Below are 14,301 nucleotides of genomic sequence, written 5' to 3'. Positions count from 1 at the left end.
AAAGGCCCTTCATGGAGAGCTGATGCTCTGAGACCCAGGGTGGCCACTGAGACCCTCCTGCGTGCTGAGTGCCAGCCCTGCCTGGGATGGGAGGGCCCAGGGGCCTCCTCTCAGGGTCGAGCCGGCTCCTCTCTGGTTTCAGAGACTGTGTGGGCAGCATCATTGCCTGAGATCACTGCCTCCTAGCCAGGCGGAGGGAGCTAAACTTGGCCAGAGTTGGCTAAAAGGAAAGCTGGCTTGCGTGGACAGCCCACTAAGGGCCCCTCGCATCCCGGCCCAATTAGCCCAGACTAGTTAGCTGACCAGCTGGGGTTCTGAGGCCATGGGAGCGGGTGACCCGGAGCTGCTGCCACCCTGCGTCAGAGGCTGCGGCTTCCCAGAGGCGAGGCAGGACTAAGTGGAGAGTCAGCCCCAGACAGGCTGTCTCTGCTCCACCAGGCGTGCAATCGCTGTCAAGGGGCAGGCACAGACACCCCAGAGGCTGGTAGGAGCTTGGCTATAACTTGACTTTATTTTTCCAACATGGTGCTTCAACATGGAGCGGAGAAGACGGTGGTGGTGGTGGTTTTGCATGCGTGCATGCTCAGGTGTGAGTGACTCTTTGCGACCCCAGGGACTGCAGCCCGCCAGGCTCCTCTGTCCATGGGATGTCCTAGGCAAGAATACTGGAGTGGGTTACTGTGCCCTCCTTCAGGGGATCTTCCCAATCCAGGGATCAAATCCAGCAGACGGATTCTTTACTGTCTGAGCCACCAGGGAAGTCCAAGAATACGGGAGTGGACAGCCTATCCCTTCTCCAGGGGAATCTTCCTGACCCAGGAATTGAACTGGGGTCTCCTGAATTGCAGGTGGATTCTTTACCAGCCAAGCTACCAAGGAAGCCCCAGAGGATGGTGATGGTGGGAGGCAATTTAGGTGTGTGTAACCCATTGGCTTCCAAGCCTCAGAAGCACCACCTTCTGTCGACAGCAGACAGTGGGTTTGACCTGTTCACTGGGGTGGGGAGTGGAATGAGGAAGCCAGGTGAGGAGGCCCAGGAAGGTTCAGGTCACTGGATCCCTGAAACCAGGGCAGGACTCACAAGTTGTTATGGATCTGGAAGCAGGGCGGGGGTCTCAGGGGGTGAGAAGGCAGAACCTTGGGGAAAGGGCTGAATTGACCTCTGTATCACCCCAAGGCACCTTTCCCTGAACTACCCCTCAAAGCCCCTCCCCTGCTCCTGCGACCTGTTGAGATGGTGTATCGGCTGCTGCTGGCCCAGGACGGCTGTCTCCAACCCCCCACAGCAGGCAGCCCCGCTGCCCCAGCCTCGGCCCCAGCACTCACGAGCCCAGCACTTCCATGAAGATGAAGGTTTTCCGGATGTTGGTGGTCTGTTTCTTCCAGGAACTGCAGTCATCCTCTTCCTTTCGACCCATTGCCTCCAGAGTTGAAGCTTCTGGGGATGCTTGGTTTGAGGAAGGGAAGAAAGACTCTGATCAGCTAATTTCTCCAATAGGATGAGAGCAAGTTGTAAAAAGGATCTATAATACTCACATCCTTCATGTAACAACTAGAACTAAGGACGGGGAGCAAAATTTGGATAACTGGCAAAAATAGGTTACATTACCATGACAGATTTTATTGACAGTCCAAGCTCATTGTGCTTGCCCCATGCTCACAGGGTTTAGACTCTCATAATGGAAACTCCCCCTTGTACAAATGTCTTTAAGGATAATAACACATTTATGAATAGATTAACATGGGACTATCCATGTTGAAGGGATTTGAACTGTTTACAATACCACTAGTGCTTCCCTGGTGGCTCAGACAGTAAAGAATCTGCCTGCAATGCTGGAGACCCAGGTTTGATCCCTAGGTGGGGAAGATCCCCTGGGGAAGGAAATGACAACCCAAAGTTTTTTTTTTATTGATTCAGACTACCAAGTCAGCCGGACTTCTCTCTATTATCACAGCTTGGCTGCCTCCTCTAATCATTACCATTCTTAACTTCTCTCCTACTATTCTGAGTAAAATGAATGAATAGTAGATGAATGAGCATTGTGTTTCCTCTGCAACTCCCACAGCATTTAGCACAGTGCTGTAAAAATAGTTCCTCATTAAAATCTGAACTGAAATGTGCCCTGAGTTTATATTAGGCTTCTCTCAATACTATATCGGAGAAGGCAATGGCACCCCACTTCAGTACTTTTGCTTGGAAAATCCCATGGATGGAGGAGCCTGGTAGGCTGCAGTCCATGGGGTTGTGAAGAGTCAGACACGACTGAATGACTTCACTTTCACTTTTCACTTTCGAGCATTGGAGAAGGAAATGGCAACCCACTCCAGTATTCTTGCCTGGAGAATCCCAGGGACGGGGGAGCCTGGTGGGCTGCCATCTATGGGGTCGCACAGAGTCAGACACGACTGAAGCGACTTAGCAGCAGCAGCAATACTATATTTATTCAACAGTCAGCACCTATGATGTGCCAGGGGCTGTATGTACCCTATCTGATTCCCCCTAAATAATACCTTCGGTAAACTCTCTTCATCCATCAATGTGTGTCATTGGTTTTCTGTTGGGACCCTGAATGACGTAATCAGAATTGGAGAACCAGAGAAGTGGTCTTCTATCCTAGTGAGGTAGACAGAGCAGATCTCAAATCTTTTATAAGGATGATTCAGGATGATTATCTGAAGATCAGATCATCTAGCCAAGATTATAGGGCTAATGATTTGCATTCAAGATTAGGAACAGAGGCTATGTATCCCCTACTATATTACACTGCATTCTAGCCTTCTGAAACCTAGTTCTGTGGTCTTGTTTAGTGTTTTTCAATACGTTTCTAGACAAATGGGTTCCTGTTACATTTCACTGGAAGGTAACGTTGCTTATGGTACTCAGTGTATAATCCAGTGGTCAGATGAAGAATGTAAGTGATGGCCCTGGCTTTCAAAGGGCCAGAAGACTGGAGAAGTCAGGAAAGAAGCAAGTGAGCTAATATGTACACAATGACAAAGCCTGGGTACACCATGAAAGAACAGAACCTGAGCTTTTACAGAGACAATCAGGTCTCCCTGGTCTTCTTTGGGTGAAGATCAGGGAGGACTCATGTCATAAAACAGCTTCTAGGTTCTTTTCTGCCCTTAAGTCATACCTGGGAGGCTTAAGGCCCTGGAAATAAGAAGAACGTGACACAAGGGTGGTCCTTGCTAGGAGGAAGAGGGGTGGAAAAACTGACAATTCTGGCCCAAGTGGATCCTGAGAAGGAGATGGGGAGACAGATGGTGTAGTTGGCAGAAGCACACATCTTTGTTTTTAAACCTCTTGGAATAAGCACCCATCCAGGAACAGGAGATCAGGGACGAGGATGGGTGGGCTCCCCAGGACCCTGATGGTGGGAGACTGTAAGCCTAGGAGGAACTCTGTCTGCAACCGCATTGAACAGTCATCTCTGGGCAGGCCTAGAGGTGGGTGGTAAAACAGCGCCACATGGCCTGCAGGGATTCCAGAAGTTCCCCAGGGCCTGAGGGGGCCACAGCTGGCTTGGACAAGCTCATGATGTCTAACCATGCTTGGCGGTCCTTTGTTGTTAACATGGAATCAGCCGCCATGGGAGTGTTTACACCATGGAAACAGGCAAATGCTACCGTCTGTGCTTCTCTTCCCCTCCTTCCCTCAGCCCCCAAGAACCAGACGGTAAACATCTACCAGCTCACCTCTGCCCACGGCCCTGGAGAGGGGATATATAACTACCAGAGCGTCTGTCAACCAGAGTCCAGAAGGAGAGACAGCTACGATCTGGGCTTCTCGGATGGAAGCAAATGTCTGTGATCAGGGCTTTAGTGGAAGGTGTCAGCATGACGCCCTGGGGGCCAGATGGAGCCAAGGTGCACTTCAGAGGTCACTGGGCAGCCTCTGGTGAGATCCCTGAGAACAGGGAGCCAAGGCCCCTGATAAGTCTAGGGCCCCCTTCTCCCCGCCACTAACAGGTTAAGTACCTTAAACACAGAAGGCCACCTTGAAATAGAACAGGAACAGGAAAGGTCATCTCAAGGCTGTGTGTTTACTTCAAAGACACTGGATCGGCTAAATGAGACTCTTTATTAAACATGAGGTCATATGTTTATAGACAAAGTTATAATGGACAAGGTCAAATATAAAGTTTCCCTTTTTGCTGTCTGGTAAGGCTGGAGTTCATGGGGAAGCTTTCATAGGAAATAAAGAAGCTACATTTCCTTTGTACATTTCAGTCTAGTGTGTAAATGTGCAATCTGGCTATATAATGCGTGCTAAGTCACTTTAGTTGTGTCTGACTCTGTGCAACCCTATGGACTATAGCCCACCATTCTCCTCTGTCTGTGGGATTCTCCAGGCAAGAATGCTGGAGTGGGTTGCCATGCCCTTCTCCACCCAGGGACTGAACCCACATCTCTTATGTTGCCTACGCCTACCTTGGCAGGAGGGTTCTTTACCACTAGCACCACCTGGGAAGCCCCACAGAGGCTCTTATTATGAAAGACACATGTGGGCAATGGTAAGCATTCTTTAGCATTCAGTTCAGTCAGTTCAGTCGCTCAGTTGTGTCCGACTCTTTGCGACCCCATGAATCGCAGTACACCAGGCCCGCCTGTCTGTCACCAACTCCCAGAGTTTACCCAAACCCATGGTCCAGCCAGATGTAGACCTGGTGTACTCCTCCTTCATATCTCTAGGCCCATTGGTTGATTTGCTCCTTTTGGCAGGATGGCAGCCAAGAGGGACCACAGCAGTCGAGGATCCAGGCACTGGCCAGCGGAGGACCCACCAGCAATGTGATGGGCTGATTTTGAACTTTAAGAGCACAGTCTCCAAAGTGGAGACAAATGAATGCTGACTGGCAGAGACTGCTTTGGGGAAGATGAAATATTAGAATAGAGGGCTATCTTTAGCCAGGTACTATCCTGCAGATTCTTAGCCCCAAATCTAGCAGCTTCCACTTATCAGAGTTATTGGCAGCTGGACTTGGACCAAATGCATCTTACTGTCTAGACACACAACAGCTGAGAAGTCATGAAGGCTGTAGGGGATGAGGGTCAAGGCTCAGATGTTAAAAGGAGCCAACTAACAGCATTAGTTTGTGTGACTCCCTCTGTGTCTCCCCCTCCATAGAACAACAGGCCTGCAGACGCCCCTTTTCCAAGTAAGGAGCCCACCAAGAGCCTTCTTTCCAGTGCACGCCCACCGACGGGGCGGGCATCCCTCCCCTTTCTGCAGCCCCCTTGGGCTGATGGTCTCACTCTCCAGGAGGCATCACCGCCTCATTAGCAGCTCTGTACTCACTGTTCCTTCTTTTCCATTGCTCTTAAATAGCTTAAAAACACAGTATTCTTAGCCTAAGCTCAGCTATAAGAAAACATCTTTCCCGCCCACCCCTCCTCCCATGCACTCCATCCTAACAATTCAGTTGCATCTTCCAAGCCATGTGGAAAGCTCAGGGCCCCCGTTTGAAACCCCATTGCAGTCCCACTTCATTCCCTCCTTAACCTTGGAGAAACCTCAGGACCTCACTGCCCCTGTGCGCTGAGGGCCTGACTGTGGACTCTGAGCTGTGCGGGGTGGGGCGGGGGTGGCCTCCTATTGCTGCCTCCTGCTTCTTTCCCTGAAAATCCTCCCCCTTCTGTCTCAACTTCTATAATCCAGGCCCTTTCAGTGGGAAAAAAGACAAAGAAAAGAAAACAAATTCGGAGGAGGCTGAAACTCCAATATTGTTTTCACTTGGTTCTAAAGTAATTCCTGCAGGGCAATGCCTGGCTTCTAGTTCTTGCTCCATGGTGTGGTCTCCTGCAAGACCGATGGCCTTCCTGATCTCTTGGGAGAAAATTTCATAGCTGGGGGGTGGGGGGTGGGGTAGACCACGGATGGAAACGTTCTTCCTAAAGGACAGGCTGCACAGACTTCAGGTGGGCGCTGCCCCTGATCGTGACCCATTCTGAGCTTCTGGGAATAGGCTGGTGGCATCCAGCCTGGCTATTTATGAGATGCTGGTGAGAGATGCTCAGGCTGTGAGCCTGGGAGGCAGGCATGCTTCACGTACTTCTTCCATGGAACATTGCTGTCCTTCTCTCCTTCCCAGGCCCCATCTGGTCACGGGGGGCGGTGGCAGGGGGTGGGCAGTACTAGCCCCAGACAGAACTCGAAGGCGGAGGAAGCTTATCTTCAGGGCCCTCTCCATTGTCATCACCATATCCCAAAGGGATCAAGTCCCCTCATGACCCCACCCTGCCCTGGGCCCTGTCTCCCTGGACCCTCATTCCTGCCTGCCCTGATCCGCATGGCTTCCTTAGCCAAAGTTTTCTATTTTGCATCATAGCCACTTAAGACTCTGCTCTGAGGTGCTTTAAAAAAAAAATGAATCAGCAGGGCTAATTGCTTCAGAGTGTCACCCCACCTGATTGGATGTCCCAGAATCTCAGGGGCACTGCGATTGAATCCCGAGGCATTCAATTCAACTCAATCCAAATGTGTATCTCCAAAACCCACAGTACGTTTCTAAGCTGGATGTGAGTAAACTCAAGGAGAGGGACGCAGGGAAGGGGAGAATCTTTGAGCAGCAGGACTGTAGCCTAAACCCACAGATAATGGCTCTCAACTCTGTCTATGCCAAGTGCCTTCCCCAGAGCTCTCACCTGAGGCTTCTGAGCGAGGAGGTGTGGATGACTCGGGGGCGTGGTGGACAGGCCTCAGAGCCTTCCTGTGGGGCCAGGTGTGGCTCTTTCACAGACCCCAGATGAATCAGCCCACTCTAAGACAGCTTCTGGGGTTTTCCACTCCTTGAGAGGATGACTCAGAAATGGCTGTGGGTCTTAGGAGGGAGGTTATCAGTTAGCTCATCTTTCATAAGAATGTACTCTCTGTCTCCAGGCTGGGGCACGCAGAATCAGAGGAATATATACATTGTTTGGCCATAAAGGGGCTAAAAGACCAAAGCTGGGACAGTTTCTGGTCCAGGCCCCACGGTTTCCTGGACTCAACTGCACTTCTCATCATCTTCTGGACTGAGAAGTACACTGGAAAGAGGTCAAGTTCTGGCTCCAGTCTTGGCTTGGCACCAATTAGCTGTGCAGCCCCAGGCAGAGTTCTGTACATCTCTGGGCTTTCACCTTTTCCTTAGTAGAAACAGGAAAATGAACTAGATTGGGGTTCCTTGATATTTGTTTATTTTTTAGAAATATTCGTCCCAGGAGACTCTGCAACCAAAGTGGATTTGCTATCCGCCCCTTCTTGGAGAGTCAAGATCCATGTTAGCTTATTAAAGGCTCTGAGAGTTTTAAAGACACGTGATTCATGTTCTTTAAGCTGGCGTCTCCCAACTTGACTAGATTGTAATTGTAAATTCTTTCCTTATGCAACTCTTACAAGCATCTGGAAGATCTAGGCTTGCTCAGAGCCTGCTGGGGAAAGTGGGGCTGGGCCAGCTCTGATGCTCTGTGATTGCATCCTTGAGCAATATATGACACTCCCAGCAGCCTGCTGTCATCGCTCACAGCCCTGCTCTCCTCTTGGTGCGCGGGCATGTGGCCGGGCCTCGTGCGTGCTGTCAGAACCTATCTCCAACCATGGGCTGCAGCTCAAGTGGCTGGTCTGCTTGCCTGGGCCCGGGCCCTGGACCCGAAAGGCCCCTGGACACTTCTTGATGGACAGACCCTCCCAGGAATACCCGCTGCCTCCCCAGCCCTTCCCCTAATCTGGCGCCTCCAAAGCCAACTCCGCACGCCAGCTTCTGTTCCCCCCCAGTCACTGAGGAAGGTTGTTTTTCAATTGCCTCCTGCAGTTTACTTCACTCTCAAACCCACATTTAAGTTTAATCAAACCCTGCTGCACTGACAAGCCAGAATTCACAAGCTGCTTAAGGTTTATTGTGTGCCTCTTGTAGAGGAAATAAAGAGGAAATAAGGGGTTTTGGTTGGTGGCTGAGGGGTCGACACATGAGTCCCTGGAGAGAGCTGGGCGTGTTCCTTATTCTTAATGTGTTCGGTTTCCTCCTCTGCTGAATGGGACTAATAGTCCCTGCTGTCTCTATTTCCCAGAATTCCTGTGGGTGTCCAATACATCAATGGGCACAAAAGCATGCTTCAGCCTCTCAAGCTGTGAGCCCACCTTACAGGCACGTGGATGAATCGCTGGGGGTAGGGGGAGAGTGGAAACAATTTAAATAGGGGTGAGCACACAGCAGGAGTTGTGAGTCTGCTCTTTCCTCAGTGGGTCTCAGCTCCCACGTGCCTCTCAACTGCGACTCCTTCTCACTGTGATTCTACAGTGCTTGCAGACACGTAATGCTTCATACATCATGGTCCTGAAATGCGGACCAACAATTTTATCTGCTACTCTCCCCAAAAGAGATCTACTGGAACACAGGGGGAGCCCTGCCCGAGTTGGGTTTCTCCGGGGGCTGATCTCCATTGGGGCACCTAGTTCTAAGCAGTGCTCAAGGGTCTCATTATTTTTGTAATTAATTAATTAATTTTGATTGGCAGATAATTACTTTACAATATTGTGATAGTTTTTGCCATACGTAACCAACATGAACCAGCCACAGGTATACATGTGTCCCCCCCATCCTGGACCCCCCATCCCACCTCCCTCCCTACCCCATTCCTCTGGGTTGACCCAGAGCACTGGCTTTGGGTGCCCTGCTTCATGCACTGAACTTGTACTGGTCATCTACTTTGCATACGGTAATATACATGTTTCAATGCTATTCTCTCACATCATCCCACCTAGGCTTAACTGTGTCTGTCTGCCACACCTTGCCTTTAAGACCCATTCCCACACGGGGGGTGGGGGGGCGGGGGGGGCTGTTGTTGGTACCCAAGTGGGGCTCACGCTACTGCGCCCCTGGGAGGGTGAGAGGAGGGGTCCCAGGGAGCGGGCAGGAGGAAGTACCTCCTTGTCTTGAGCTCACGGTGGCCGTGGGTTACATCACTCGAGAAGCTCTGAGTTATACCACGCTTCCCCTTCCCCACCTCCCCACTCCAGGGCACAGACAATCATCCACAGCCTGTGCAGCGCCCCCACCCCACCCCCCAACCCCATTGCTAGCTCGCTTTCACGCAGGCGGCTGCCCGGCCCCAGCCCCCTCGCCCTTTACCCTGCGGTTGTAGCACCGGCTCACAGCCTGTTTGCAGACAGCCGCCCTCCCTCATTCATGCTGCAGCTCATTCACTCCGCTGTCTCTGGCAGGCTGCGGCTGGGCCCCATGGCTTATTTATTTCTGGCTGCATGTCTGTGTGTGAATGGGGGACAGGGAGCCAGGGAGGCGCTGTCCTCCTAGAGGCGGATTTATCTCAGTCGCCGCCACCAGGAATTGCACCCAGACCCTCAGGTGTTCTCTGCTGCAGACTGAACCCCTGGGTGATGCCTGTGCTGGGCGCTTTACCTACGTTATCTCGTTTAACGTCTCTCAAGGTAGGGATCGTTAACCCCATTTTGTAGTGGAGGTACTGACAGGTGGAGATATTAAGAAAAATGACCGAAATCTAACACAGGAAGGGACAGAGTAGGGCACAAGCCCCAGCCCGTCAGACCCAAACAGCAGTCTCCCTGTCCACCCCCCACCCCTCCCCACATGGAACCTGTTGCCTCTTTCCTGGAGGTGGTTGTTGGAATCTCACTTACCTCGGACCTCATCCTCAGGGTGCTCTCCCATAATCCCACCACCAGATTGATTGCCCCTGGAACACATGGCTGGCTCCCATGATCTGGGAAGGCTGGATCTCTCAGCTTTCTCAGATTTTATGGGGAGGCTGAACATCTGTCTAATGCCTAAGTGGCTCCTGGCTCCAGCTCAAACCTTTTCTTACTCTAACCTTGAGCTTCTTTCCCAAAGTTTTGCCCTATCTTTCTAAAGAGTGCTCTTAACACACATGCAAACACCCACACCCACACCAGAGCTATTAGTGTAGTATCGTGGAAAGGTCTCTGATTATATCAGAAGATCTGGGTGCAAATGCCACTGTCATCAAATGGATATGACCAGTATCCAGCTTTGCCTGGTGGAGCCTCAGAGGAAATGCGATTCGCCCCACTAACCCTATGGGCTTGTCTTAAAGATGATTAATTAAAAGCACATTACTCACTGTCAAGTGTGGTCCCCATATCAGGTATTACTAAGCACTTTGGCCTGTGGGGTCTTGTCTTTGGTCCTAGACAAAGCTTCAGTCAAGTAGGACTGCCAGGGGTCGGACTGTCTCCAGCCTCTGATATGAGAAAGATGGTCTCCTTACCCAAGAGGGAACCCTCTTGACTCCCGTGACCCTTCTCAGAGATTTTCCTCTTCATCGGTTGATCTGATTCCAGAACAAGCAGCTGGCCAGCCACGCAGTGCCGCCAGGGCAGCGGTGAGAGAGCCCCGACAACTGCCTCTGGGAGCTTCAGGGTTAATGTTCGTGCGTCAAAGTTACGTGGAGAGAAGGGGCCCCGGTGCGGATGGGGGTGGTAGTGGTGAGTCCAGACCTCCTGTGATCATCCTGACCTGAGAACTGAACTAGGGAAGTTGAAAGACAGAAGGGGAGACAGACGGGCCCCGGGGAAGGTGAGGGAGGAGCCGCGTGACTGACAGCGGTGCCCGCGGAGTTCTGCATCTTAACGCAGCCGGGGACCCGGCCAGGAGGGACTGAGGCTAGTCTGCCTTCCTTGGGTCTGTGGAGCCACAGGCTGTTTACTAACCTCCTTTTTTAAAAAATTTTTTTTTGCCCACTGGCTCTCCTAATCCTCACAACAACCGAACAGGTAGGGAGGACCAGAACAGGGCACAGCCCCATTTGATAAATGGGTCAGAGGTTAAGAGATGCAGGCAGAGGGCGGTGAGAATGCTGGCGGTCCTGACACCCCGCACATGGATGGCCCCTCCAGGCACGGAGCTGACAGGACTGTCCCTGGAATGCAGGCAGGAATGGCAGGCGAGGCACATACGAATATTTTGCTCCCCTTTCTCTGCCCAGAAGGGCAGAAGGTTCCCACTCAAACCAGCCCTGAAGTTATGGCCAGATGACTTCCCTCCCACCAGAGATTCCCTCCCAGACCTCCATTCAGACTTATCTTCCCAGGCAGCTACAACTTCCCTCTGACACCTCCAGAGTCAAGAAAGACAGGACCTGGGGCTGAAATAACACCCAAGTTGCTTGCGAGAGTGGCTGTTCAAACCCGCTCTCTTGATGCCAGCAGCCTCCGGCTAAGCGAAGAAGGCTCTCCGGACCAAATAAAGAAGCAGGTTCATCTTACCCAGGGACTCCGAGAGAATGGTCCTCGTGGTCCTCCCACTCCAGCTCCTACAGGTCTGGGAGGCTTAGCGGCTCCAGCGCTTCAACAATACACGGAATTAAAGGGGAGGAATGCAGAGGTTTTCTTTCCCAGGACCGTAACCAAGCAGCCTTAAAGGGGAGGAAAAGGAGCTAGGGCCGCTTGCCTGTCTCCTTCCTTTCCTCTGCCTTTCCTTCCCTCTGAGCAGATCCAGAAAAAATCCTTTTGCCCAGGGCCCCTCTTATGCTGCGTGTGTGATTGTGTTTGTGTTGACGTGTGTGATGCAGAGAGGGGAAGAATCAAAGGCAAAAACAAAATGACAAAGATTGCCACCGGCCTGAATGGGGTGGTAACAGAAAATCAGAGCCTGCCTGCCTCAGTCTCCCTCTTAAGCACTCAGTTGCTGGCGTGTGTTGTTTCAGATACCTTCCTGGGCAAGAAGACATCTATCTTGGCTGCAAGTAGAGGCAACAGAACGGGAGGAGAAGCGCGTGGATGTCCCGTGGGGGACACAGTGCTGGACGCTTTCACCCGATTTCGGTGATGCCTCCCCTGTTTCTAGAAGCAGAGCAATCCGACCCCCAAGTCACCCATCCTCTTTTCAGTCCTAACCTGTTGGCCCCCAAGGAGACCATTCCCCTCCTTCCGGAAACGCGAAGCTTTTAAATTGTGCCTTTCCAGTTTGTATCACTTGGGTTTTTTGAATAAACAACACATTCCTCTGGGTCAGCAATCAGGATTCTATTGAAAGCCATACACACAGGTGTCTCACCCCATCCGCTCCCCGCCCACCCCTTGTCCCTACTCTGCCCTCTACAAGTGGCCGCTTCTATTACTTTCTCCTGTGTCTCTCCAGCATTTCATGCAGATACAAACAAAAGAATATCTATATTCCCTGCCCCCTTTCTTATGTAAAAGGGGACATCTATTTTCATCTCCACAACCTTAATTCAGGTCCCCCTTCTCCTCTCCTGGGTACTGTTGTAATAACCTAGATTCCAATTGGTCCCTGGGTGAGGTAGTCCACTGGGATAGTTAAAAGAGGCTCTGGAGAAGGCTTCTAGGTTGGATGCCTGGGTTGTCTATTAGCCGGATGTGTGACCTTAGACAAGTGGCTTAACCTCTCTGTGCCTCAGTTTTCTTATCTGGTCAATGGGGCGATCACTGAACTTATTTCATGCAGTAGTTGAGTGGAGCAAGGCAGAAGGCTTAGAACAATGACTGGCACTTGGTAGGTTGTCGGTGTGAGCTACTATTAATCTCTCTCCAGCTTTAACTTTTGGTAGAATGATCACCTCAAAAATATCCATTCCCTACAGAATAAAATCTGAACACCTCATCCCATCATTGCAGGCATTACAGGATTTGGTACGATAGTACCCTTCCCCTCCCAACGCCCCCGCGCCCCCCGCCCCTCGTCGAGTCCCTCTGTCCACCCAGCTGATGCTCCAGCCACATTATAGGAGACACTGATTTCTAACACACCACTGATTTCCAGAGCTCCTGACCTTGGCTTATGCAGCTCTTTCAGGGTAGAATGGCCTTTCTTCATTCTCTGCCTATGGAAATACTATAGATTTTAAAAGCTCACATCAAATGCCATCTCATCCACGAACGCTTCTATGGTTTCCTCACCTCCTTAGAAGGAATCACTCCTTCCTCTGTGCTGGCTCCTAAAACTTTTCGTCTACCATTCTTTGCCTTCCTCTTTTTGTGCCTTGAGTTCTAGTCTGTGTTTCCACTGCTGTCTCCTTTCTGGAACAGAGAGTTCTTAGCAGAGTGATTTTGCCTCTCTTCCTGCCCTCTTGACCTCCTTTCCCTAACCCTCCTGTGTCCCGCACAGGGTAGGCACTCAGCCAGTGTTTAGTGATGAACCAGATAGGTCCCATCAGAAGTGGAAATGCCTTTGAGAATCGAATAAATAAGACAGGACTTCTCATGGTAGGTACACATGTCAGTACTGAATAAATGCTAACTCATCAGTGTTGGCCACGAGAATAACAGCATATTATTGCTATGGGTCTAGCATCCACTTAGTGCTTAGATTCTCTGGGTATAGCATCCTTGATGGGCAGTGCTCTTTTTACTGCTTGGGACACTGGAACCAGGGAGTTTATCACTGTGTGAGATAGTCAGGTATCATCAGGCACCAAAGATGTTAGCAGCTCTGTAGGGAGCTGAATTCTGCCTCTCTGAATTCTCCCCCAGCACGCATATACATACACTCCCTCCTTAACTGTTTATCAAGCACTGACTCTGTACTAGGGATTGAAGATGGAAGTCAGACTCAGAATCTACACTCATAGAGCTTCTACCATCCAAACAGCAGCCAGTCAGTTCTGTACTTTGTAACTCGGAATGGGTTGCTCTGTAGTGCAGAGTACTTTGTATTCTGAAACCACTTTGAATCGGGCAAGGAACTGTCTGTGAGCATCCGCTGGCCTCCTCCTGCCAATTTCCTCCCTTCTACCCGCACACTGCTGGTGCTGGCGAGCCACAGTGCTGGGAATGAGTTCTCAGCTGTGCAAACACAAGTAGGATCAGCAGGTGTTAGGCTGCATGGGGCACAGTGTCACCTCTTTATGCCGAGTTCAGAAGGCAGGTACTGACTGGGTCATACGCCAGACATCAGAGGTCAGAGCAGGGACAGAACATCCACTGCTCTGGTACTGACAGAGGTGACTAGAAAATGTTTCCCAAGGAGGTAGAAGGGAGCTTTGGGCCTGATAACACATGCACACTTATGCACACACACGCATGTGCATATATATACCTGTGCTTGCAGTCTGGCCCCCTTCAGATTCTTGTAATGGCCTTATCACTATGTTTCCCCCAATCAGCAATTCAAGAAAATGTTTATTGAACATAAACTAAAACACAGAGAACTAAAGAGCCTGTTGATGAAAGTGAAAGAGGAGAGTGAAAAAGTTGGCTTAAAACTCAACATTCAGAAAACTAAGATCGTGGCATCTGGTCCCATCACTTCATGGCAAATAGATGGGGAAACAATAGAAACAGTGAGAGACTATTATTTTTTGGGG

At 50.8% G+C, this 14,301-nt stretch overlaps 1 protein-coding gene across 3 annotated transcripts in view; it reads right to left on the bottom strand.

Moving 5' to 3' along the window:
• CAMK1G (calcium/calmodulin dependent protein kinase IG) overlaps positions 1-11,384 on the bottom strand; it is a 30,907-nt gene extending 19,523 nt beyond the window's left edge. Inside the window, exons 1-3 of one of the 3 annotated variants that reach the window (XM_081489653.1) lie at positions 11,243-11,333; positions 6,649-6,824; positions 1,327-1,447 (exon numbers count right to left, since the gene is read on the bottom strand). In XM_081489653.1, coding sequence (XP_081345779.1) covers positions 1,327-1,418 — 92 coding nt within the window. In that variant the 5' untranslated portion in view covers positions 1,419-1,447; positions 6,649-6,824; positions 11,243-11,333. Of the gene's footprint in view, positions 1-1,326; positions 1,448-6,648; positions 6,825-10,245; positions 10,385-11,242 lie in introns of those variants that run through there. The other 2 variants (XM_081489652.1, XM_081489651.1) reach the window with 2 other exon arrangements.
• Positions 11,385-14,301: the final 2,917 nt, after the last annotated feature.

This window comes from Giraffa tippelskirchi, chromosome 5, assembly GCF_054371585.1.
Source record: "Giraffa tippelskirchi isolate mGirTip1 chromosome 5, T2T-mGirTip1v1.2.pri, whole genome shotgun sequence".
Classification (NCBI taxonomy): Eukaryota; Metazoa; Chordata; class Mammalia; order Artiodactyla; family Giraffidae; genus Giraffa; species Giraffa tippelskirchi.
The sequence above is the reverse complement of the archived record's forward strand: the minus strand, read 5'-3'. Positions and strand labels throughout refer to the sequence as shown.